This window comes from Pteropus vampyrus, unplaced genomic scaffold, assembly GCF_000151845.1.
Source record: "Pteropus vampyrus isolate Shadow unplaced genomic scaffold, Pvam_2.0 Scaffold528, whole genome shotgun sequence".
NCBI lineage: Eukaryota > Metazoa > Chordata > Mammalia > Chiroptera > Pteropodidae > Pteropus > Pteropus vampyrus.
The window spans coordinates 1,397,623-1,425,077 of NW_011889309.1; the positions used below are offsets into that span (position 1 = coordinate 1,397,623).

Below are 27,455 nucleotides of genomic sequence, written 5' to 3' on the forward strand. Positions count from 1 at the left end.
TGTGCTTCTGGCACAGGTAAAAACTGTGGCATGTGTGCCAGATAGACCTAATTTTATAACAAAGGATCTCTAACAAATACCCACCTTGCTAATATCACACTTTGGCAAATGAAAACTAGAGCAAATTAGGCTGGGTCTCAAAGAAATACATGACAACCTTTTTAACCTTCTTTTCTTTCACCGCCTAAAATCAGAAGTAGAAACTAAAAGCTGATTAACTGTTGTACAGTTCATAAATAAACCAATCAGTCAGTGAAGTAAGAAGCTAAATTTTAACAATACCTTTAATTCTATTTAACCAAGGCTTGGACCCCCACTGCAAGCTGAAAAAATGCCCTGCCCCCATCCACACCAGGCTCATGCAGAGCTCCTGAGATCTAGAAGACACTAATGAGTAAATGAGAAACACCTAGGTATTGGTTACTATTACTTATATCCTGACTCTTTCAAAAGTCAGATCTGATATGGTAAGTCAAGACTTGGTGTCAAATCGAACAAGAAATCAAGTACATTCTAGAGCAAGAGTTTCCAGGAAAAATTTCCCAAGGGCAACAGATACAGCATTTAGGAGGTCAACATATTCAACTATGGGCAAATAAAATTCAATCATCCTAAACACCCGGTAATTGTCTCACTAAAATGTTATAGTTTCTCCAAAAATCAGTACTGCTTGTTTTTTTCTGAGTTCTTTCTGCCCACCTACTTTACATATCCTATTTACCTTAGGTGAAATGAAAATGGAGGTGTGGTATACGATATAAAGCCAGGGACCACAATCCATAGACTGTTCTTGTGAGGGAAAAATAAAGAAGCTGCTTAGTATATGGGAACACTTAATGGAACCAAATAATACATTTTAGTATCGTTAACTTTTCAAATAAAGCCATAGAAAGAGAAAGTTGTTAAAGTTCTAAATTATATTCAGAGAAAAATTTTTATTTTTTTAAACACCTATGGCACCTGTTCCACTCTCATTTTCTCACTTGCTTTCTATCACATCAACTGCTGAAAATTCAGCTTCACAAAGATATGATGTCATCAAAAGAAATATCCCATGAACTAATGGTGAAACTGAACTAACTCAAGATAGTAATTCACATGGGGACAAACAGATGTCAAGTACCACAGTGTTTCTCTAAAAAGTTTAAAATGTCCATGGTGCCCCTGTGAGTTCGCTATGGCACCAGTGTACCTTGGTACAGAGTTTGGGAACTGTAAGGGTAGAACTACAGATAAAAGTTTGTCAAAAAAAAAACAAATAAGATTAAAGTATACCTCACAACTTATTTTTTCTCCATATCCCGTGAAGGCTGGAGCCTGAAGAAATTCCCAGGTCCCCCCTTTGTCAAAGGTGATGACTGTTCTCATGTTCTCTTCATTCATGGAGCCATTAATCAAAGTAGCAATGTAGACTCCTTGTAATCCTTCTACGCGGTGGAAGTCAGCAAATGGTTCATTTGCAAAATACCTACAATAAAGAAAAGAAACAGCTATGAAAAAGGAATTGGTATTTGTTTGGTATGTTTTTATTGTAAATAACACAAAATTTAACCATTTTAAAATACGCAATTCAGTGGCACTAAGTACATTCACAATGTTGTGTAACCATCATCACTATCTAGTTCCAGGATATTTTCATCATCCCTGAAGGAAACCCTATACTCACTGGCAGTCATTCCCTGTTTCTCCTTCCCATCCCAGGCCCTGGCAACCACTAACAAGTTTTCTATCTCTAGATTTGCCTATTCTGGATACCTCATATAAATGGAATCATACAATATGTGGCCCTTTTTATGGATACTTTCATTTAGCATACTGTTTTCAAAGTTCATCCATGTTGTAGCATGTATCAGTACTTCATTCCATGTTATGATTAAATAATCTTTTTTTTTAATGTGTTTTTTTACTTTGAGGACCAAGATGCCTTTCTGATCAATAATTCCTCACCAGAGGTTCAGAATCATGACTATAACACACAAAAGTTGATGTTAAGAGTATATTTCTTCACTATTGAGAGTGACCCAAAATCCTCTAGTGAGTCTTGACAAACAGCAAATGATAAGCCAGACTTCGCGGACACTAACAATAGTGCTAGAGCTTACAATTTAACCCAATCTGTAGGAATATAGCTAAGGGTTAATCAGCCACTGTACAGGCACTTATAACTAATTATATAACACCCTGATCAGACAGAAGCTCATAGAGTTTCTGTCAGAAAGCGGAACAGAATTCCTTCCCAGAGAAGCAATGCACACAGCAAGGATGGTTCTATAAACTTGAGATTATACCTGTTAACAGTGAAGCAGAGCATAAGGCCCTCCGGGCCTTAACTACTATGTTAGAATACTAAAATTTCACTGGAAAGTAGTCCTGTACTAAAATGGTACATATATCACAAATATAACGCATCTCCGAGAAATGGTAACTGCAGTTCACACATGGCTTTTAAAACTGGAAGGGTGCCCTTTATTTAGAGGGTTCTGAATCACTGGGCTTTGTTTAAAAAGCAAGGAACTGCTTTTTTCTATTATCTGCCATACAAATCTTGAGCTGGATGGCTGCTCTGTAACCTCAGACAGATGCACCCTACAAGCTCTGATACAGAAAAGGAAAAGGAGCAGCACTCACAAAGCACTGACAAAGCTACTTCAGACTGAGAGATGAACAAAACTCTAAATAAAACACTGGGATTTTAGACCACACATTCTGACACGTGGTCTCCTTAGGTCTATTTTAGTTATTTTTAAGTCACTTCCTTAGTAATCAGCCCAAGGTCTATTATCCCCCTGCTCTATTTATATCAGCTGTACTGCTTTAGATTCTACCAGCATGAAGTCTGCTATCCTCAGGTTTTCTGGCTTCTTTCATATACCTGAGAGGTCTGAGTTTCTCTCATTTCAACAAGCATTGTTTCTTTCTCCTGGTCATTTCCATAGAGATTTTTCTTTTAGTTCCAAGCAGAAACTTGTCCTCTATACCTCACGCACTCCTCTGCCACCAGTTCCCAGCCCACCCTGTCATCTCCCCATTTGACTTGCACTACAATTCACCCCATCCTAAGTACTCTCGCTGGGAATCCATTTTCTTCCATTTTTCTCACTGACTCTCACTACAGCACTGCTCTCCTGCTTCCCAGGGTCCCCTGGGTCAAGCCTAGCCAGGTAGCTCATCGGATCCTCTCAGGTCACAGTAAGTGCAGAATCAGAGCCCTCTTAGCAATTCCTGGACAAACTAACAGACCCTCCTCAGGATGGCCCAACAGGCCTGACAGTTCCCTCATCATTAAAGCTGTTCCTCTATCCAGACACTACTTTCCACAAGACTTCTACTTGGCATATCTCACTGATGCCAGGGCCACCCCCTATTAAGAATTCTTTCTCCAGTTTTCTAAGTAAGTTAGAACCAGTTCCTGGGTACTACACTTTCCTATTGAGTTCAAAGAACAGCTCATTTCAAATATCGCAAAGGTTTTATTTTTTAAAAACCAGCCTGCCCATGTAATCTGTTAATTCACCCTTATCCCATTTCATCTTGCCGAAATGGAGATGCCGATGACAAAAGGTCACTCAAATGAGCAGATCTGAACAACTCTGGTTCTGAGATAAAATCCGAAAAAATAAAAAGGCTGAGTAGGATGTTGGTCTTGACGTAAATCTATTTTCAATTGCCTAACTGGGCCCTATGTTCAGGCAGGGTGGGAGGGACTTTTGTGACTGTATAAAGGGCCATCTATATGTGTGAGGGGCCATAAGTAAGGAGCCAGTCTTTGCAGCTTCTGGCTACTGCTCTGCCCTATCATAACATATTCATCCGAAATATCTCACAAATGTGGAAGTCAAAGAAACCTTTGTCAAGCTGTCATCTATCCATACCACAGGCAGACACTCTCAAAGTGAAAAATAAACAGTCAGTGAGAGTCCTGACGGATAATGATTCACGATTTTAATTACGAAAAAAGTAAAGATAATACTCACTCATAAAAACATATCAAACACACAATGTTATATACACAACACACACACACACGCACACACACACACATGCCTTACTTTTAAATTGTACACCTGAAACTTACTGGATTTTGTTAACCAATGTTACCATATATATATATATGAAATACTTAAATTTGCTACATATAGATCAACCTTGAAAATACTATGTAAAGTAAAAGAAGACTGACACAAAGGTCACACATTGTGGTGTGATGCTATTTATATGAGAGATCTTGAAAAAGAAAATCCACAGAGACAGAAAGCATTCTGGTGATTGCTAAGGGCTGGACAGAGGGGATGGCAGGGAGAAACTGCTTAATGGGTAAGGGGTTTTATTTTGGGGAAATCAAAATATTTGGAATTAGATAAAGTTAGTGGTTACACAACATTGTGAATGTACTAAATGCCACTGAGTTGTTCACTTTAAAATGGTCAAGTTTTTAATTATGCTAATTTCACCGCCACAATTTAAAAAAAAAAAAAAAAAGCCACAGGAACCAGACCAAAGGCGATGCCACTGACCACACTAGAACAATTGAGTCTGAATCGTGGCAAGAATGGTTTATAACACATTATAACACATGAAATAATAAATAACCTGTCAGTCTATACTGGGGGGAAAAACGTAAGGAATAAAAGATGAACTTCCAGTCAAGACGGCAGAGCAGGAAAACACTGTGTTAACCTCTGCCCACAATCATCAAAATTACAACTAAATTTCAGAACAACCATAATTGAAAACCACCTGAAGACCAGCTGAACAAAATTCCTCTAACTAAATATAAAGAAGCCATGTCGATATCAGTAGGAGGGGCAGAGACACGAAATGGGCTGAGCCATACCCAAGTGGTGGGTAAGAATCAGGAGGAATATCTTGGCTGTGGAGGTCCCCCTTGAGAAGAGAGGGGTCCCAGCCCCATACTAGCCTCCCTAGCCCAGAGCATCAGTTCCAGGAAGAGGATTTCCCACAACATCTGGCTGTGAAAATTAGCAGGGAACCTGTCCAGTTGAGACAGAGGGCTGCTGGAAGCCCAGGTGCCCTCTTAAAGGGTCTGAGTATGGTCACTCACTCACAAAAACTCACCTTAAGCACCAGTAAAGGGACAGAAACCCAAAAAAGCACCAGGGATGTACTGGGAGGAACTGAATTGTCTGGCTTCAGGGGAAGGGCTGGAGGGGCAACTCTCTCTAGGACTGAGGTGCTCACAGACACCATTGTTCCTTTGTCGAGCCCTCCCTCCAACACAGTCAGCAAGCACAGATGAGTGGGTGCCAAATCTGAGTCTCTATCAACCATGATAAGCAAGCCCAACCAAAAACATGGTGATTCCTTGAGACCCTGCCCCACCCAGTTTGTGCACCTGCCCAAACCTCTTTCAGCAGCTATTCCTTACCAGCAGCCAGCCTCAGATAATGCTGTGGACTTTCCTAAAATTTCTCAAAGTTCCACAAACTCCAAACAAGCAGTGACTGGACTCAGCAAACCCTGTACCTATTACTAAGGGGCCCCAAGCCTGGCACTAGTGACAGCCAAACTTGTCACACAGCACAGCCTCTCCCAGGCACCTGCAAGCCCAGCACAGGCAGCTATGAGCCACAGATCACTTTGTAATTCCTACCAAGTAGTCCTAAGCTAAAGATGGGCAGTGGCTGACCTGGGCCTATACCATAGCCCCTACCAAGAGACCTCGAAACCAACACATCCAGTGGCTGGCTTCTGGCCACACCAGATCACCATCTAATTAGCTCCACAAATGACAAATCAAAGGGAAAACTTGTCAGGCACCAGAGTCCAGCTAAATGGAATTCCATTTTGGAAGGGCAGCCCCTGCACAACAGCTTGTCTGCTGTAGTCAAGAGCAGTTTTCAGTCAGCCTGAGGGTCAATCCCACCCACTGATGTGCCAACGTCAATCAAAGCTCAAGTACAACAGGAGGGCATACATAACCGATACAAGTGACATCCCTGGAACACCCAGCTCAAGTGGCCAGGGAGACTGAGACACTGGACCCCACTAGACACCTACTACTCAGGCTGCTCTGCCAAGACTAGGAGACACAGCAGCTCTACCTAATACATACAAACAAACACAGAGAGGCACACAAAATGAGGAGACACGAATACATGTTCCAAATGGAAAAACAGGACAAAACTCCATAAAAAGAGCTAAATAAAATAAAGGCAAGGAATCTACCAAATACAGAGTTCAAAACACTGTTCATAAGGATTCTCAATGCATCTAGGAAAAGAGTAGTTGAACTCAGTGAGAACTTTGACAAAGAGATAGAAACCATAAAAAAAGAACTAGATAGAAATGAAGAATACATTAGATGGAATCAACAGTAGACTAAGTAAAGCAGGGAATCAATTCAATGATCTGGAAGACAAAGTAGCATAAAACACTCAAATAGAACAGAGAAAAAAAAATTTAAAGAAAAAAAAATAAGGACAGTTTAAGGGACCTCTGGAACAATATAGTTTACTAACATTCATATCATTGAGGTACCAGAAGGAGAAGAGAAAGAGCAAAGGATTAAAAACCTATTTGAAGAAATAATGACTGAAAACTACCCTAACCTGGCATAGGAAATAAATATACCAGTCCAGGAAGCCCAGAGAGTCCCAAACAAGATGAACCCAAAGAGGCCCACACCAAGACACATTATAATGAAAAACCAAAGGTAAAAGGAGAGAATCTCAAAATCAGCAAGAGAAAAGCAGTTAGTTATGTACAACAGAGTACCAATAAGATTGTTAGCTGATTTCTCCACAGAAACATTGCAGGCAAGCAGGAATTCTCACAAAATATTCAAAGTAATAAAAAGGTAGGACCTACAACCAAGATTACTCTACTCAGCAAGACTATCATTAAGAATCAAAAGAGAGATTAAAAGCTTCTCAGACAAGAAAAAGCTAAAGGAGTTCATCGCCACGAAACCAGTATTTCAAGAAATGTTAGAGGGACTTCTTTGAGAAGAAGAAAAAAATATCAAAAATATGAATAATAGAGAAGAAATAACTACAAACCTATCAATAATTACTTTCAATGTAAATGGATTAAATGCTTCAATCAAAAGACATAAGGTGGCTGAATGGATAAGAAAACAAGACCCTTACGTATGCTGTCTACAAGAGACTCACTTCAGATCAAAAGACACTCAGAAACTGAAAGTAAAAGGATGAAAAAAAGATAGGTCATGCAAAAGGAAACAGACAAACAAACAAAAAAGATGGGGTAGCATACTTACATCAGACAAAATAGACTTTAAAACAAAGGCTATAACAAGAGACAAAATGGACATTTCATAATGATAAAGGGATCAATCCAACAAAAGGATATAACCCTTGTAAACATTTACATATCCAATTTAGGAGAACCTAAATATAAAAGCAAATATTGATGGATATGAAGGGAGAGACTGACAAAAATATAGTCACAGTAGGGGATTTTAACTTCCCATTGAGATCAATGGATAAATTATCCTGACAGAAAATCAACAAGAAAACTGAAACTTTAAATGACACATTAGATCAGGTGGATTTGATTTGATTGAAATTTTTAGAACACGTCACCCAAAAGCAAGAAAATATACATTATTTTCAAGTGTACACGAAACATTTTCTAGGATAGAGCACATGTTAGGCCACAAAACAAGTCTCAGTAAATTTAAGAAATCTGAAATTATATCAAGTATCTTCACCAATCACAATGGTATAAAAACAGAAATCAATTACAAGAAGAAAAGTGAAAAACATATGAATACATGAAGGCTAAATAATATGCCACTAAACAGTAAGTTGGTTAACAATATCGAAGAAGAAATCAAAAGATACTTGAGACAAACGAAATAAAAATACAATGACCCCAAATCTATGGAACACAGCAAAAGGAGTTCTAAGAAGGAAATTAATAGCAAGATAAGCCTATCTCAAGAAACAAGAAAAATTTCAAATAAACAATCTAACTTTATACCTAAACAAACTAGAAAAAAGAGAAACAAAGCTCAAAGTGAGTAGATGGAAGAAAATAATAAAGGTCAGAGCAGAAATAAATGAAATAGTCTAAAAAACAATAAAAAAAATCAAAGAAACCAAGAACTGGTTCTTTGAAAAGAGAAAATTAATAAACTTTTAACCAGATTCATCAAGAAAAAAAGAGTGAAGATCCAAATAATTATAATTAGTAATGAAAGAGAAGAACTGACAACTGACACCACAGAAATAGAAAGGATTATAAGAAAATACTATTAACAATTATATGTCAAGAAATTGGACAACCTGAAATAAAAAGTTAAATTCCTAAAAAACATACAATCTTATGAGACTGAATGATGAAGAAACAGAAAATCTGAACAAACTGATTACTATGGAACAAAATCAAATCAGTAATCTAAAAACTCCAACAAACAAAAGTGGTAGACCGGAGGGCTCCACAGGTGAATTTTACCAAATATTCAAAGAAAAATTGACACTTATCTTTCTCAAACCATTCTTAAAAATTAAATAGGAGGGAAGGTTCCCAAGTTCATTTTACAAGGCTAGCATTACCCTGATTCTAAAACCACACAAAGATATCACACACTCACACACACACACACACACACACACACACACACACACACTCACTCACAAAAATTATAGATCAATATCTCTAATAAACATTGATGCAAAAATCCTCAATAAAATATTAGCAAACTGAATTCAGCAATACATTAAAAAGATCATACACCATAATCAAGTGTGATTTATTCCTCAGACACAAGGTTGATTTAACATCCACAAATCAATTAACCACATAAACAAAATGAAGGATAAAAAACATGATCATTATCAATAGATGCAAAAAAAGCACTTGAAAAAATCCAGCATCAATTTATAATAAAAACTCTCAGCAAAGTGGGAATAAAGGAAACATACCTCAACATAATAAAGGCCATATATGACAAACCCACAGTGAACATTATACTCAACAGTGAAAAGCTACAATCGTTTTCCTTAAAATCAAGAACAGACAAGCATGTATACTTTTACCACTTCTATTCAAGATAATATTGCAAGTTCTAGCCGCAGCAATCAGACAAGAAAGAGAAATAAAAGGCATCCAGACTGGAAAGGAAAAAGTAAAACTGTCACTATTTGCAGATGACATGATACTATATATAGAGAACCCTAAAGAATCCAATAAAAACTATTAGAAATAATAAATCTATCCAGTAAAGTAGCAGGACACAAAATTAATATTTGGAAATTGGTTGCCAATAATGAAATGTCAGAAAGAGAAGTTAAGAAAACAACCTCATTTACAATAGAATAAAAAAATACAAAATACCTAGGAATAAATTTAACCAACAATGTAAAAGACCTGTACTCAGAAAATTATAAGACACTGAAGAAAAAAACTGAAGAAGATACAAATAAATGGAAGCATATACTGTGCTCATGGATAAGAGGAACTAACATTGTTAAAATGTCCATACTACCCAAAGCAATCTACACATTCGATGTAATCCCTATCAAAATACCAATGGCATTTTTCACAGAACTAGAACAAATAATCCTAAAACTTATATGGGACCATAAAAGACCTGAAGAGCCAAAGCAATCTTGAGAAAGAAAAACAAAATCAGAATATGCTCCCTGATATCAAACTATACTACAAGGCCATACCAATAAAAACAGCATTGTACTGGCATAAAAACAGACACATAGATTGATGGAACAAAAATAGAGACTAGAAACAAACCAATGACTATATGGTCATTAATCTATGACAAAGGAGGCAAGAATATACAAGGCCTGGATTTCTGCAACTCTTTCCCAGCTAGTCTCCTGGCATCCATTTTTGTCCCCTCGACGGGTATAATTTCCACACAGCATCAAGGAAAGCTTTTTTAAAAGGTAAGTCCATGGGCGTTCCCTTAAAATTATTTATAACACTATCCATATATGTTGTATGCACTTTATATAATGCAATTCACAATTTTTTAAATGGTAAAAAATGTAATAGGTTAAATAAAATGATGTCCATCTTCTGGATAAATGCCTCCATCCCACTTAGAAGAAAAACAAATTTTTTTCCATGCCCTTAAAGGCCCTATATAATCTGAGCCCTGCTCTCTTGGATCCTGTCTTTTGGATTCTCTCTCCCCTCCTTCAACTGTTTGATCCATCCTGGCCTCATTGTTCCTAAAATAAACCAACAAAGTCCCACATTAGGGTCACTGTGCCTGCTGTTCCCTCAACCTGCCCCGGGTATCTGCCTGGCTCCTTCCCTCGTGAAAGTCAGGCTCCTGCTCTAATGTGACCCTCCTGGAGCAGCTTTCCACGATCAGCTGATATAAAACAACACCTTCATAAACCCCTGTCCTCTTACTTTCTTTGGCACTCACCATGACCAGGCAGATTACATATTTGTTTATATTCTGTCTTCCCTTAATTAGAACAAAAGTTCCATGGAACAGAGACTTTATTCTGATTTTTCATTGCTGTATAAATTATTTTATTGCTGTACCTGGAACAAGGTCTGGCATAGAGCAGCAGCATACTCGCTGAATGAACTGATGACTAAATGAACTGCCAGCATGAGGAGAGACAGTAGATAGTAGTTACATGCCCTATGAACCAGTGGTCATGGCCTTAGAGCCAGACCTCACTAAAGACCAGTCAGCTTCACCAGACGGCTCTTTACAAGAGCAAAGAGTGATCCTAATCACAGACACCTGGTTTGTCACACAACAAATAAGAATAAGTGAACTGGTGGCACTGATGGACCACAGTACCACCCACAAATTCATGGCATTGATCTCTCCCAAACCCCAGACTGTTCCACAGCCTAGAGAATGCCCATTATAGAACAATTCCAAGCATGCGATTTACTGATAAAGTATCAATGACATTGGTATCTTTCCACAGATACCCACAGAACAATACCTTGCACAAAAACCAGATGACTAAATGAAAGGAACCAAAGAGAGAGGTTGACAGAGCATCTGAAACTCTAAATGTCAGTGCTCAGCTTTGTTATCACATAAAAATCACCTAGGGAGCTTTTTAAAATCCTCACACACCAGCCACACCCCAAACCAGTTAAACTGTCATCTCCAAGAACATGAGCCAGGTGTGAGGTTTCTAAAAACACCCCAGTGAGTCTAAATGTACAGCTATTGCTAAAAACCACCACTTGAGGTCAATGGTCATGTTCATCTGGGGAAGCCGTGGGGAACCCCTGCACGCCTTACCTCACCAGGGTGTCACTGCCAGCCCCTCCTGGGCTATAATAGAGTATGTTCTCCAAGGACAAGGAGAACTTCAGCCCCTCTGCCTCTGAGATGTGTAAGTTGGTGCGGTTGTTACCATGATTGACACACACAAATACCTGGTCCTCAGAGGCATCTGCGATGTAATATTCCTTTGGAATCAAAAATCAAAAAATACATTAGGTCAAAAAAAGCATACGTCCTCTTGGCTTTCCCTATATATACTAAAGCGATGTCGTCCCAAAGTCTCAGTGACAAATGTGGGCCTGAAACCCACAGAAAGCTCCCCAGTCTTGGCAAAGAAGCCTAGCTGGATTTCCCTTTGGAGAACCTGAGGGGGCTCTACAGCTGGAACTAGGTAGGCCCTCTATTGGAAAATGGGACACGAAATAAGAATAGGCCACTGAACTCCATAAATGACCGAAAAACCTCTTTTTAGTTAATAAAATCTCCTATTTTTTTTTCCCATAAGACCTATCATTAGTACAAAGTACAGTATAGATTAACGTGCATTTCCTTTCCTTTTTATTTTCCAAGGTGACTAAAGGAAGGTGGAACCCATAGAAAGCAAAGAACTGACAAGAGTGTTTTCTATCATATACTCCTCTGAGCTACTAAACTTCCACCATACCAACCACTAGCGTCAAAGGTTTCAAATGCCACCTCCTCCCTGTGGCCACTTCTTTGATGACTCCAGCCCACACTGATCTTTCTCATCAATCTCTAAGTTATAACACAGACTGAATGTGACTACATATGGTTCTTCCTCTGCTTAGTTCTCAGTCTCTCCAACCTACCTGTATGAAAAAGGTAGGACCCAAATCCTACACCTTTTACAAACCTAGCCATCTGTGAGCAACACAGCAGATACTTAAACAACTGCTGTTGTCACTAACTCCTAGCCCTTCAGTACCAGCACACTGGGTCCAGTGACTCTGCCTCTAAACCTCTCTGTCAATCCTACTCCACTTAAAGCAAATTAAGGCTCCCATTCAGTTCTACTTCAAACAATGATGAGGGAAAAAAACAGACCAAGATGCCCAAAGCATAATGGCTCTCTCTCTAGAGACCTATCTGGAAAGGGACTTCAGGGAATGTAGTCAAATATTCACCCAGGACAGTCCCACAACACCCTTTTCTTGACCTCTGCAATGGGTACACTGACACCTCGTCCCACCCCCAAGCGAACCCCACTCACATTAATAGGATGTCTTGTGACAAACTGGGCTGCTCGCATGGGCTTTCGGCCAAAAGAAACCCAAAGCTGCACGGAAGGTGGATGTTGACTGCCCAAGAGATGCTGCCAAGGAAGAGAAAAAAATCAATTGTGCCACATTACAGCCACACAAAATAAGTGAAAAAGGAAATGGAAAAGTCAAACCCCTCTGATTCTTCTAAAAACAAAATAGAATATGACTGCCAATGCACAATTTGGAACATCTGCTGTCACAGGACAGTTTGGGCTGTACTGCTTTATCTTAGATACCCAGTCTGCAATAGATTCTAAATACTCCCTGGATGTTAGATGAGGAGGAAGGACAATGGTATGTATGATTCAAGAACTTGGGCGTAGGTAGGAGGTTGGAGGCTGCCAAAGCTTAAGCAGAGAGTGAAAAGAAAAAGACTGTATGACGAAGCTGAAGAGACCTTTTGGAAGGTGGAGCAGAGTCAACAGCCCTAAAACCAACACAGGGTGAGATCAGCTACAACGCCATGCACACAAAACATATTCTCATTTCTTTCTACTCCTTTTTTCATATTATAAGGACACTGGAGTTACAAGGCTTTTATGTGCACCGAGTTGAGAGAATTTTCATTGATTCAATTTTTCTTTTTTCCTTTTTTTTTTTATTTTTTTTATTTTTTTTAGGCGAGACAACCGTTGGTTGACCTCACAGACTGTAAGGACCTTGTCAGCTTACAATCCCTTATTTTTTTAATTTTTTATGCCTACAGTGTCTGGTCTTCCTAGGTGATCTCCCATTCAAGTACTAACCAGGCTCGACCCTGCTTAGCTTTTGAGATCAGACGGGATCAGGCTTGTTCAGGGTAGCATGGCCATAGACTAAATTTTCAATCTTTTAATAATTCTCATTAATTAAGGTCTTTTGCTAGAATATGTTTTCTTTGGTTGAGTACAGAGTATTCCACATAATGTTGACCATATCACATTGCATTTCAGAGATATTAAACCATGGCTGAAATCTTAAAAATGTATATAAAAGCACTAGATTAAGAGGAAATCAATGAATCTCTCGAGGTCTCATTTTATTCATCTGCAAAAGCTAATTTGGATTAGGGCTTCTGTATGGAGGGTTTAAAGGGTCCAGGAACCCTGTAAATATATATGCAATATTTTTGTGTAGATGCACTCATTGTGCTAGGAAGGGTCTATATCTTTTACCAGATTCTCAAAAGGATCGATGATTCAAAAAAGAATAAGAAGCACTATAAAGGCGCTATGTAGTTTTGCACTTCTAAGAGGGAGGCACACCCTCATGTAGACATAATCACACACATGACTATTATATGCATTAGAATGCTGAGATCCCTATCCAGAAGGGCTTCCTTTATCCTTGGTTATGTTGCTACTATTTATTATAGATTTTGAATTCCTATGGAGTAAAGAATGTATCAATTTCTCTTAACTATAAAATAACAACTGAATACTCTGTGCTCATGCATGCCCAATAAATACTATATGAACTGCAAGCTGATGAACATGAAGTTATTTTTGATTTGTTTGAGCAGTTTATGTGTGTGTGTGTGTGTGTGTGTGTGTGTGTGTGTGTATTCAAACCACAACTGAACAAATGGTTAAAAGTAGTTTGTTTTAAAGAAGCAAGATAGAGAAGTATAGAAGACTGCTATTGCAAAATGGCACCCTAAAAACCATGTTAATAGCTTGTACTTAGTATGGGACTGTAGGAAATGATGAACTTATTAAAAATGTAAAACGTTTTACCTGAATGAGAAAATGGTTTCCATTAAAATATTTATAAATTCCAAAAGTCCTCCTTAAGTCAATAAAATTTTGTAGCTATGTACAAAAGTCAGATGATAGTTTAAGTCAATCTATGTGAATTCTCATGAATATATACAAATACATAGATATCAATGAAACACATACTTTTATGTTTTATATTTTTTTACTACTTCTTACTGTGGTTATACCTTAAAAAGAAGTCATTTTTCTTAATGACCCCCAGACTGATCATGAGTTAAATGTTCATAATGAGTGCTGCTGGGAGGCCTGAGAATTGAGAATGTATACCAAGGCTGGTCTTACTCTATAAATGAAAAAAATCACAGAATACAAGTCATTAAAAAAAAGAGAAAAGAAAAGGAAAGAACAAAGAACCTTGAAACATATTCATCCCACTGCCTTCCAGGAGAATGGTCCTAAACCTGGGTAATTTAGGCTCATTCATAATGTATTCTTAAAGAGTTATTATAATATTTTACTGCAGTAAAAAAATATTAACAACTAAACTATGGCACACTACTGAAAATAAGATGTATTGTAAAGCCCTAATATTTTTCTTAATAAACCTTGGGTTTTTGTTGTTGAGTTGTTCTTTATTGTTATTATAAAACTAAAACATGCTTATGTAAAACATCCAACATCACAGGTAGATATTAGGTAAAATGCAAAAGTTCTGCCCCCTACTCTCTACTCTAAAAGACTAGGGTTCTCTTCTTTTTGTGCAACTATATGTGGTCATGTGACTCAGTACTAATCAATGAGATATAAACAGAAGTGCTGTACTGGGTTTCTAGGAAGGCTGTTTAAAGGGAATGAATCAGCTAAAGGAGTTCTGTTTTGACCTCTCTGTCTTTATTCTTCCTAAAGCCAATAAAGACTAGAAAGTTAGTACAAATATCTTGGACCACGAGGGGACCTTGAGAATAGAAATCACTACTTAGGATGATAGAACAGAAAGATAGAGGCCTAGGTCCCCAATAACACCAAGATACCAACATAGCCCTAGATTGCCTATCTTTCAAGCAGCATTGATTGGTTAAGCCACTTTTATATCTAGTAGCCTAACACAATGCTAAATTTATACAAGCAATTTTATTTTTCATATACAAATTGGATCATGATAAAAATATTGTTGTGCGACTCAACTTTTTTCATTACCAGACTATCTAACTGTTCTATAATTTAACTTTTTTCCTTAACAGTAAATCTTAGACAGCTTTCATTTAACAGCTTTTGATGGACATTTAGATCATTTCCAAAAGCACTCTTCAATGAACGTACTTGTATATAATACCTCTTTCAGAACTACACAAGAATGTTTGCAGATGCATTCTTAAAATTCCTAGGTCAAAATTTTCATTTTTGATAGATATTATAAATGGCTTTCCTAAAAGGCACACCAGTTAATACATCTACCAAGCACATATAATTTCACAACTAGGAATTATTTAAACATTTTAATATATATGGCAATATTATAGGATCTAGAATTCATGATTAAAAATTTTTCATTTGGCATCTTCATTTCTGGTGAGTAAAAATAAATTAATGTAAGTACTGAATGACCCAAATTTCGGAGAGTACATTTACACTTATGTTTGAGATTATGTCAATAATAAAAAGAAAGGAGAGGTCAAAGAGAAAAGAGCAGGAAGAAACTAAACAAATGACACATTGCCAAGCAAAGGACAAAGGATGTCACAGTGAGCTATTCAACTAAAAATTTCTCAGAAAAAAAACTGGTGAGAGAATGAGGGATCCCAAGGCAGGTAGTGGACAAGAACACCAATCCAGAAGCACCCGGGCTGTAGCATTCGCTACCACCTTCTCCTTTGAAGCAGTAACAAAGTTTCAGCAAACTCCATCATCCACATTAATGTAATTTATACTTAAATATTTATAGGCAAAATGATATATCTGCAATTAGTTTTAAAATATTCCAGGAAAAAATTAGTGGGTAGACAACTGAAAAAAGATTAGCAAATACAGGTAATACTGAGGCTGAATGAGGGCACATGGGGAGGTCACAGCAGTATAAACCATTCTTTTATGTAGATTTGAAAATGTTCACAGTAAAAAATTTACGAAGTTAATATTAATTGGAAGTACTTCCAGAATAACAAAGTAAGGAATTCTAAAGATCCATTCATCTGCAACAGCAACAAGAACATTTGACAGAAATTCTCAAAATCAACTTTTTCAGAATTCTAAATATTAAACAAAGGCTTGCAAAACCCAAGGAGCATTTATTCAAGAACAATGACTGAAGCTCAACAAAAATACCCAACTTTGTGATGTTTTATCTTGCCCTAATCCCATCCCCTTCTCTCTAGCTCTGCAATAGTATTGGAAACCCACAGCTTCACAACTACAATAGCTGTGAAAAACAGGAGCCTAGCGGCCACCAGAGAGAATAAAACAAGTTTGGAGCTTCCAAAATGTCCCATAGCCAGAGAGCTGTCACTATTTGACCTGCCTGGTAGTTTGCTTGAAAGTTGTATTCTCAGATCTTCTCTTTATATAACCTGATTTAGCTCACTGTACAAATAGATCTATAGCCAGGGTATTTATGGAAGAATGACAACTGACAAATGTTTAACATCACAACCGCCGGATAAGCATTACCACTTGAAACTAAGAAGAGGTTAACTAAAAAGCATGAAAGGAAAAACAGGGGAAGAAGATATGCATGAGAAGCTTTGATAAGCGCTGAAATATTCCAGGGAATCTATAAGATCACATACATAATGCTGTGTGTACTCAAGAAAGAACCAAAAAGGGCCAGTCACTCATGCCTGGCTAATAACCTTGAGGCTCTGCACAAGTCGGAAGAAAAGGCTAAGGCAGAGCTATAAATTGCACTGAAGGCATGCTCTCAACACAAGCTCAGAGGGCCTCAGCTTACTGGCTCAAAGCATTTCAAGAAATCTCTGTTCAGTCATTACCTGACCACTAAACTAAATATCAAACACATGAGTAGCCACACATAATGAAGAATGTAAACTTTACAAAACTAATGCAGGAAACTCACAAAACAAAACAAAACAAAAAACAAAACAAAAAAGGCAACGACAATAACAATAACAAACAACAACCAAAAACCCTGGGAAGGCGATACTCTGATATGAGGAGTTGCTATACTATCTCACTTAAAATGTCTGGTTTTCGACATTAACAACAAAGAAAATGACAGGACAAGCAACAGCAAAGTATATCCAATAAAAACATACAGAACACACACATACAGGGTCAACAGAAACTGTTCCTGAGGAAGGCCAGATACTGGACTTAGACAAAAAAATTCAAATCCTCTATGATAAATATGTTAAAAGAACTAAAGAAAACCATGTCTCAAAAATTAAAGGAAAGTATAAGAACATTGTCTCACTAAATAAAGAAAATCAATTAAGAAATTATGACTGAAAATTATTTTTTAAAAAAGAAACAAACTGAAACTCTTCAGTTGAAAAGTATAACTCAAAAGAAAAAAATCACTAGACAAGTTCAACAAGAGATCTGAACTGGCAGAAGAAAGCAGCTCTGAACTTAAAAACACATTAATTCTGATAATCCATACTACAACACAGATGAAACTTGAGAACACTATACTTTGAAAGAAAGCAGTCCAAAAGGTCATATATCATATAATTCCCCTTATATGAAATGTTTAGAATAGGCAAATCCATAAGGCAGAAACTAGAGTCATGGTTGCCAGGGGCTGGGAGGAGAGGGGAATGGGAAGTAATGCTAATGGGCATGGAGTTTTTTTGAAGGTGATGAAAATGTTCTGGAATCAGGTAGTCATGAACATTATACAACCTTGTGAATACATTAGAAAGCACTGAATTGTACATTTCAAAGGGGTGAATTTTATGGTATATGAATTAAATCTCAATGCAGGTATTATAAAAATTCATTTTAAATTTATTAGTATTATAGTTTTACTTTAAATCTGTGAATATATTTCGGTTTTATTGTTGTATATAAGTTATGAACAGTATATGCTTATACCTAGCTTTATGTTTGCATACTTTTAAGTAACATCGTAATTAAAATAATTTGTCAACAGTTGGTTTTAGTCAGTTATGCAGAAATTCTAGTACCTCAATTATAGTACCAAGTGGTCAGCTAACTTCTCATGTAGAAGCTCACAATCCAGAGGTAATTACTAAGTTTTTATTTAATCTCTATCTACATTAGAGATTTTAAATTAGCATAATTAAGATTAGAAATTAATTTTTAATAGTGAAATTAATGGTTAGTTGGTCTAAGCAGTGAAGTATAAATGAGCTCTTTAAGGAAATCAGTAGCATGCAAGATGTCTGAACTGGCCATAATATCCTAAAGAAAACACCCTGGCATGACTAGAGCATAAATATTTAGGGAGGCCTATAATCTGAACTTTTAGGCACATGCCTAAGACTTGTCAATCTCAGAGGATTCTGGTTGTCCAATGCCAATTGAAAGGGTACCAGAATCCTGCCTCTACAACGGGGATGGTAAACTTTTTTCTGTAAAGGTCTATACAGAAATATTCTGGACTTTGTGAGTCATCCTGCCTCTATGCAACTATTCAATTCTGCCACTGTAACATGAAAGCAGTGATAGACCACATACAAGCAGATAAGCATGGCTGTGTTTCAATGAAACTCTACTGATAAAAACAGTGAAGGAGCATAGTTTTCAATTCCCGCTCTAGAATTCTGTGTCTACATCATGCAAGGTGCGGCTGCATCACCTATAGGAACAGGGAGGAGACTCCATAAAGCCCACACATTGTGTCCTTGCTTAATGACATACATTTGTGCAAGAAATGTCTAAACCTGGCTTTTCATGACAAATTGGTAGCAAAGCTACAGAGAAAAAGCTAATCCTCATTTACCTCCAACTTTCTGGCCACTATCATCTCCCAGAGAGAACCAAACAGCTATATATTACCAAGGTAACAAATTGATATGTCAGTTTGCAGAGGTTCCTCACTGTTGTTTAGATGGACCTATCATTTTGATGTAAACCATTAAGACAAGTGAACTTCATGTCAAAAAAAAAAAATTAGACTTGGATAAAAAAAATCAAAGGGCATCAGACAAAATGTACACATGAAGTAAAAGCCTGGCCAACAAGGCTCCATAAAGTTCTGAAGACTTGGATACATGCTCTAGCCCAGAAACCAGATGGCTATCCCCACACATTCTAAAAAACTAACTTGCAGAGAATTGTAATTATTCATAGTGCTGGAAGAAAACAAAAGAGTTAAGGGACCAAAATGAATTTTCTATGGTTTTGCAATTAGTTCCTTGACTTTTCAAATTTTATTTGAATCTATTTCTATACAGACCTTTACAGAATTCCCCAAACCCAGGCATCCTGAGCACTAGGCACACCCAGATAAGGAGTTACACTTGTAAGCCTCAACACTCCTACTGATTAGGTTATCCAACCAAGGCCAATGTTGTTTGTCCTTATGGTTTAGTAGTCTAGTGTAATAAAATGGAGGAAAACAGCCATTTTATGATCCATCGCCAGTTGTTTCTTCTCATCGACCTATCCATTGAGAAATGTTCCTTTGATAATAATTGACAATTATTAGAAGTGTCTGCATATAGAAGGCCTCAAGGAGGAGTTTCTCAAATTTTAGAGATTCTTAGGCATCCTGGGGCTGCTAAAGGAAGAAAAAAATGCATTTGGGCCTGTACTCTGCATTTGTAACAACTATGCTTGGGCGATGTTGCTGCAGGTACTCCTAAGAGCACAGTCTGAGAAACACTTCCAAGTAGTGGCCTAGCTCATCTTACCTAGATCCTCTAGCTAATACTGCTGACCTTGGGATATGGTGGCCCGTCCATGTGCTGAAAGAAGAAGCCAACACATAACTATAGATTTGCCACCAATACAATATAAATAAATAAGCCACATAAAGAGTTGAGAGTTGACTGTTAAAGTACCAATAATTTAATACCCCTAAATCCCCCCAAAATCTACTAGCCTATGCTTTCTAAATTAAGGCAGGCTAAGATGGCATTCATTCAACTCTACTGTACATCTGCTATGTATCAAGCATTGTGCAAGATACTGTATTATATCAGTGATAATCAAAATAGGCACAGCCCCAATCTTACCACTGGCCAGGAATGATAAAAAAAACTTACCACTAGCACTCTGCAAATCACCTACATCTAGAAAACAGACATAGCTGTTAGACCGGAATGAAGGGCAGAGGAAGTTCCAGCTGGCATATAACTTAGACTTCTGGGTGTGAGATCCAGAAATAATAGGGTTAAGAATAATGTACTATACCCCTCCACCTCAGTTCTGACACAGGACAAATCTGGGAATAGTCACTGTGCTTTAAAATTAAGAAATTAAAATCATACCAAAAAAATCCAGACCCAAGAAACTAAAACAGAAAAGACCTATGAACACTGGATGACTGGAGATGATCCTGGGATATAGGACTGCCCAACTGGAAGTTGTGAGGTGCCAGTCTTCAGGGCTGATTTCTTACCACCACATCCTTGCCTGAGGAAATCCAAGAATGCTTGTGTTCTTAGGCTGGAATGTGAGTGAGTGTGTGTGTGTGTGTGTGTGTGTGTGTGTGTGTAAGAGTCAAGTAAAGCAGGAAGGCAATGGCCCAGGGAGTAACTCAAGGCAAGAAGCCTGACAGAAGAAAAACTGCCCTAGTTTAATAGTTAAAAAAAAAAAAAAAAAAAAAAAAAAAAAAAACATTTTGCAAACTAGGTAATGGGAAGCCCCTCTTGCCTTTAGCCATCCCCATCTTCTCTCCTCATTCCAATCTTGCTCCCTGCTTTCCCTCTTTCTACCCTAAAATCCCAATGGGGTTGACCTGTTTCTGGTTGGCCAGCTGCCAATCATATAAATAAATGAGAACCTGGAGGAAAACATTACATCTGATTTTAGTCGTTAAGGTTAACAGTGATAGAAAGCAGAGCGATCCCCCAGTTACCAAAGGCCCTCAACATCCTGAAGTCAACGAGTGGCCACCATTAAGAAAGCAAGCTTATAGCACCCCCTGGATAGTAGCCCAGCCTGCTCTTGACCAGGCCTGCTTTTTAATTTACACAGGGCAGTATAATTGCAATCTGCAACTTCATACAGTTGCAAGGCAGGTCCTGTTAAATAATCAATTGTGTTATTAAATGAGCAAGCTCTCCATTTCAGCATCTGGCTCCAATGCATCAAATCAAGGGGAAGATTTTCCCAAAGGCTGAAAGTTAAGCTATTTACTGACAGCTGGAAGCTTAATTACTGCTTTTCTTAGAGCACTTTACTCCCACTCTCCAATGACTACACACTCTATTAGCCATGTAAATTAACATGGGACCAAAATTTGCAAAGAAATTGGCCTAAATTAAAAGGAAATCAGGCAGTGGGATAGAAGAAAAATGACACTGAGCCCCAACCCTCTTTTCCGAATTTTTTTCATTGAGATTTCAAAGAAATGTGTGTTTGTCCAGGATGCCTGGCTACTGGGAAACAACCAAATTCTTAGAGCCTACAGACACTCTGAGTGGCTGACTAAGCTTCTCTACTCCTTGACCTCCCAGGACCTTCCAAGCCCTTTGGGAATGCCTATCTCCGTCCAGCACCCTTCAGTCAAGCTGCCCCAGCCGTGGTGATCCAGGCCCTGCTTGTGTGAACTCACCGGCCTGATCAGAGAATGCCAAACCTCAGAAAGAAAACCCCAAAGCAATTTGTTATTTAGCACTTTCAACTCACCACAACCTTTGTAGCAAACATGTATTTGTCCCGAAGCTGAAAGTCTCTCACTTCCTCGAGGATTACTTCCTGGTTCTCCCGAGACTGGAAGAAGTCTGTACTTCGGAAAACTGTAGAGTAACCAGAGGGTTCATGCCGTTCAATGTATATGGTGTTTGGCTTATCATAGGGATCAATTCCCCTGGAAGGAAAAAAAAACAGTTGTTATCATTTCCATTGGAAGCATGGAGGTTCTGCTATGCAAGCAACTAGATCTTAGGGCCACCATGCTGGGATCTACAAATGATACGCTCTGTGCCACACATATTTCCCTTTGGTTGCTCAGTACAGAGGAAAAGGAATTGCCATCTGTAGTGTTTTGTGTTGTTAGCGATGTTTTTAAATCATCCTGGGTTTCCACTCAAGGCAAGCTCTGATCAAGCTTGAGAAGAGCAAAAAGAAGAAAAAATAAAAGGCAGAGTGTTTTGGAATCAGTAAGAAATGGATGGCTTGAGGCTGTCAGCAAATTTCTGGCCTCAAGTTATGATCCTCAGAGGAAGAAAGAAAAGTGTTTCCCCAGGATGGATAATGTGAGAGGAAACCACATGAGGAACCGGTGGGCCTGATGTTTTGCCCTTTCTCTTTCTGTTTGCACTGTGCTGTTGCTGTTGTCACCCATGTGTGCAGCCAGGATTCATCCAATGCAAATTCAGGTCCCGTGAGGCTCCTTTACAAACTCTTTTTTGCATATACTGATCAGTTCAGAAATGCAGGGCTCGTTTCTTCCCCTGTGCTTCTGTCAACACTACATCCCTCTGCAGGAATGTCCTAGCATTTTGTACCTCTAAATTCTACTCATTTTCTGAGGCCAAATTTAAGTTTCCCTCTTCCAGAAGCCTTCCCCTAATGCCCTTTTCCCTTCCCCCAACACTGGCAATGTATCTCTATAGCACTCAATTTCAAGCCTTTTTTATGAGTTTTACATGAGTTTCGAACAAAAGTAGAGAACTGCTTTGGTTGGGTAGATTTTAAATCAATCTCGTTATTTTATACAGTGGTGCTTCTCATTATACTATTCTACACTGTAATATTGTATTATATTGTTATACCATAATGTGTTTGTCTGAGCTTCCAAGAATACAAATGCCTTTAAAGTCCATGTCTTGTATTTCTTTTTATCCTACAGAGTTCCTAGTTGAATTAGTCCTTGCTGCATTGCATCCATGGACCAGAATTATAGAGACTATTCCATATTGAAGACTGTACAGCGATGAGATCAAACTACCTTGGAGAATAATCTCCGAACTGCTGTTCCCCCAAATATGGCCCCAAACAGCAGCTGGGAGGATGACTAATCTTCCCCAAGTTCCTAAAACTCATAACTCACAAGAACATCAAGGCCAGGCAGTCCATTCATCAAGGGGACAAATAACTAGAAAAATCAGGAAGAGAGCTTCGGAGTAAGGATGCAGGTATGACCCACAGAAAGGCAGAAGGGCTCACTTATATAACTATCTTTGTAAAGTTCTACTATATACACAACAGCACTCAGGATAATGAAGGTTTATCTTATAAAATTCCTTAAAAATGTACTGTCACGAGCATATTGGAAGAAAGGAAGTCAGGAAGGAAGGAAAGAAGGAAGGAAGGGAGGGAGGGAGGGAGGAAGGAAGGAAGGAAGGAAAGAAAGGAGGAAAGGAAGAAAGGATGGAAGGAAGAAGAAAAGAAAGAAAGAAGAGAAAAGAAAGGAAAGAAAAGGAGGGTGAAAGAAAGGAAGGGAGATAAGAATAGAAAAATAAAGGAGACTTTTTTTTTCTTTTTTTTTTTTACAATGGGAGGAGACTTGATTTTGGAGTCTTATTAAGGCAATAGAGAAACCAACAGCCTTGGTCCTAATGTGGGAGACAATTATCATCAAATGCTGTGTGTTGGGGTGGGGAAAGGGTGATGATCTCTTCTTTTCCACAATTAGAAGTACTGATTAAAGTACTTCCTCTACCCTAGAGGATATGCAAATTAAAATGAGGCCGCTGGGTATTTTTTCAAAGGCAGAGAGGAAAGGACATTTATTTGGATATTTTGAGAATGAGCTTACTTCATTATTCCTTCCTAGCCAAAATCAGTAGCCAACATCTAGAAATAGAGATGTGACTTTCACTCCAATTCTCTTCCGTAATCCATCCTCGGACATCTTATTTCTGAGAGCCATTCCCCTACAAGTTCTTATACTTCGAAGTTTCTAGTCTTCCACTTCTTACACTCACTCACACTTACTTCCTGTTCTCTTTGCCCTCATTTGGAAATTCCAAGCCTTGCTCTATCTCTAAGCACAGTCATCAGTCCTCACCTGGCCTCATCTGACATCTCCTGCCTCACTTACAACCTTTCAGTGTTGTTCCACAGGGCATACTGCAGCCCCTCCTCCATAGCTCTTCCACTGTCCTGTCTTGCCCATCTCCAGCTCTAAATAACATAAATCATTGGTTTTCCTCATTCCTGCTGCTCCCAGGCTGCCAAGCATTGTTGAACAAATATATGCCATTACTCTCTGAGATTACACTCTCACTTATTATAGGGACTCCTAGGGGAAAATCTCCCAAATAGCCTGAAATTCCCTGATAGCAGACATGTTATTATCTAAAATAAGGTAGACCAGTCCTTTCCCTTAAGATATCTGCAGGGAGGCAGAAGGTACAAGATACCAATTCCCAAAGAGAAGTACCTCTTTTCAGTAATACAGCTGGTTTGCTCTCTTAATATATGGTTCCCTGAACAGATAAAAAAGTAAGTTGTCCCTTTAAAATTCAAATAAAGAAAAAGAGAGTTCTAATGGTATTCCTAGGGTAGAGGCTGTACTTGGATGAAATTATAGTTATAATTTTACTAAGACTCCATAACCTCTGCCCAAGGAAAATAACAAGAAGGTCAGAATCAGCTGTCCTCCATAAAAAGGAAGTCCACTGAAGCCTGAAGACACTCAGTTGTAAGGTTCTTCCCTGTGATCCCTCTATCTTTACTGTCCTCAATTACTAAGAAAGTAGTACTAACTCAAAGATAGTCCTCTTCAAACAGGGAGCTAAAAGAAGGACCGACAGTATCTACCATCTTTGGGGGACATTACATTTAACGAAGACTAAAACTACGTGTAAAAGTCAAAAGACAAATGACAAACTGAGAAACATAAATAAACATATACACTCTCTCTCCTATCACACGGGACTGATCTTAAACACATAAAGAGTTCCTGAAAATCAATAACAAAAAGACTAACAATCCAATAGAAAAAGGGCAAAGGGCATGAACAGACATTTCTCAAAAAAAGAAATAAAAATGACCTTTAAGTGGGTTAAAAGATGTTTAAAATCATTCATAAGAAAAATGCAAATTAAAAATACACTGTGATACTATTTCTTTCCTAACACATTGGCCGTGGAGAGAGACCAATTCTATGTTATTGAGATGAGTGCAAAATGTGACACTTTATACAGAAAATTTGTCAATCTCTACCAAAGTTACAATTTCAGTGCTTCATTCACTGGAGATATATCAGTGCATGAAACTGACAAAAGTCCCTGCCCTTGTGGGCTTTTATTCTTTTGAAGAGAGAAGGACAATAATAAGCATAATCATAGTATATTAGAATGTGATGTGTTATGCAAAAAAAGAAGAGATCCGGGTACAGTAGATTGGGAGTGACAGGACATTAGTCACAATTTAATAGGACCCTTTGGGTAGGTTTCATTTAGGAGGTGTTATTTGAGTAGTTTTGAATGAGCTAGGGAAGAAAGCAGTAAATATATCTTTATTAAGAGAATTCTAGGCAGAGAAAATAGCCAAGTGTAAAGTCCTTGTGGTAAGAATATACTCTGGTATTTAATCTGAGAGAAATAATGATGCATATTGAAGAGTTCAAAGCAGAGGAACAATATAATCTGACCTGTTTTTAACAGGTTCCATCTGGCTGTCTGCTAAGTATTGGTTGCAGAAGTACAAGAGTGGAAGCAGAAAGACCAGTCAGAGGACTGATGAGCAATGATGGTGGCTTGGAGTAGAGTAGTAGCTGAGTAATAAATCCTATATATTGAAGGTGGAGCTAAAAGGATTTCTTGATTGATTGAATGTGAATTGGAAAACAAAGCTGGAATCAATGATGACTCAAAGTTTTTGAATTAAGCAACCAGACACTGAAATAAAGAAGATCATGAGTGAATCTGATTTTGAGCAGTGAAGATCAAGAGTTAATTTGGGCAGTGAAGATCAAGAGTTAGTTTGCTATGTTTGAATGGGTTGAGTGACCCACTGACCTAGCAAGTCTGATTCTGGAATCTGTTCTACATATTCGCCTGCACATGTACAAATTCATGTATTCAAGTTGATATACTATGTCCTTGTATCACTGAAAGGTCAAGAGTAACTAGGACTAGAAATAGCTGTACTTCTTAAAGTACAGCCCTGCTGATTTCACTTCCCTTCCCAAAAACCTACAACGGCTTCCCATTGCTTTCAGAATTCAGTACAAATTCCCTTACCACGCAGTACAGATTCTGACACAAAGAACCCTTTCCAAACTTTACCCAACGCACTGCCCAAAAGTAAGACTCAGTGTTCTGCTCCAAAGCACCACATTGTCTCATCTCTGCTTTTGGCTAGTCTGTTCCTGTCTACAATTCCCATCCTGCACAGCTCCACACAGCTGCACGCTACCTGTTATGCATTTCCTGGTGCTGTTGATGATGCTCCCATCTGGAAAGCCTTCTCATGCTATGTCCATGACTTCTGAGCTTCTCTCATAATGTGTGTTATGTGCACAAAATGTCTTTCCTTACTTCTTCAACAGCAATCTCCTTAATAACTATATCTGTAAATTACTCAACTTCTTATACCCTAAAGTATTTAGCATGTTTTATATTTTTAAAAAATATGATATAAATGAACGAATGAATTGATTTTATGTAAAAAAGAAAATCTCCACTTCTGATATGATGCTCTAAAAATGAAAGTCTTTAGAAATTTATATATACAAGAGCTTCAGGATTCCCCTGGGTTCTCTGGTGGACTAAAAAATGCAAAAGCTCTGCACTCTTCTCACAACCTTCCTTTCTCATCCCCATCCCAAGACTGTTATGCTTGCAGTTCTACTTCTCAGGTCTAGAAAATGTATTTCACGAATCAAGTGCTTCACATTTCATGCAAGGGCAGGTTTATCTTCCATGCAGGAGATAGAACTGAAGAGAAGAGATTATGTAGTTCAAATTTCTTAGATGGCATGACTTACCAGGAAAAGGACTTCACATGTTCTTGAATCATGATCCAGGTCTGGCCAAAATCATCTGACTTCCACAGCTAGAAAGACAAAAGCAACAAGAACTGGTCATGATGCAAGAGGCAGACACAACCTGAATGGCATCACCAAAGACCCACTGAAATCTATCCTAGAAAACATGCTCTCTGTGAAGACAGGCACAGAGATCACCAAGGCCAGCTCAGTTACTCCAAATGCAAACA

The 27,455-nt window shown here is 38.1% G+C and overlaps 1 protein-coding gene and 1 pseudogene across 3 annotated transcripts in view; both read right to left on the reverse strand.

Moving 5' to 3' along the window:
* The window catches only part of SORL1 (sortilin related receptor 1), a 153,128-nt gene that overhangs the window by 96,293 nt on the left and 29,380 nt on the right, over positions 1 to 27,455 (reverse strand). For all 3 annotated transcript variants that reach the window (XM_011383581.2, XM_011383582.2, XM_011383583.2), the window contains exons 5-9: positions 27,226 to 27,293; positions 21,972 to 22,152; positions 12,447 to 12,548; positions 11,231 to 11,400; positions 1,276 to 1,468 (exon numbers count right to left, since the gene is read on the reverse strand). In XM_011383581.2, coding sequence (XP_011381883.1) covers positions 1,276 to 1,468; positions 11,231 to 11,400; positions 12,447 to 12,548; positions 21,972 to 22,152; positions 27,226 to 27,293 — 714 coding nt within the window. The remainder of the gene's footprint in view (positions 1 to 1,275; positions 1,469 to 11,230; positions 11,401 to 12,446; positions 12,549 to 21,971; positions 22,153 to 27,225; positions 27,294 to 27,455) is intronic.
* On the reverse strand, positions 13,196 to 13,314 carry LOC111733128 (annotated as a pseudogene).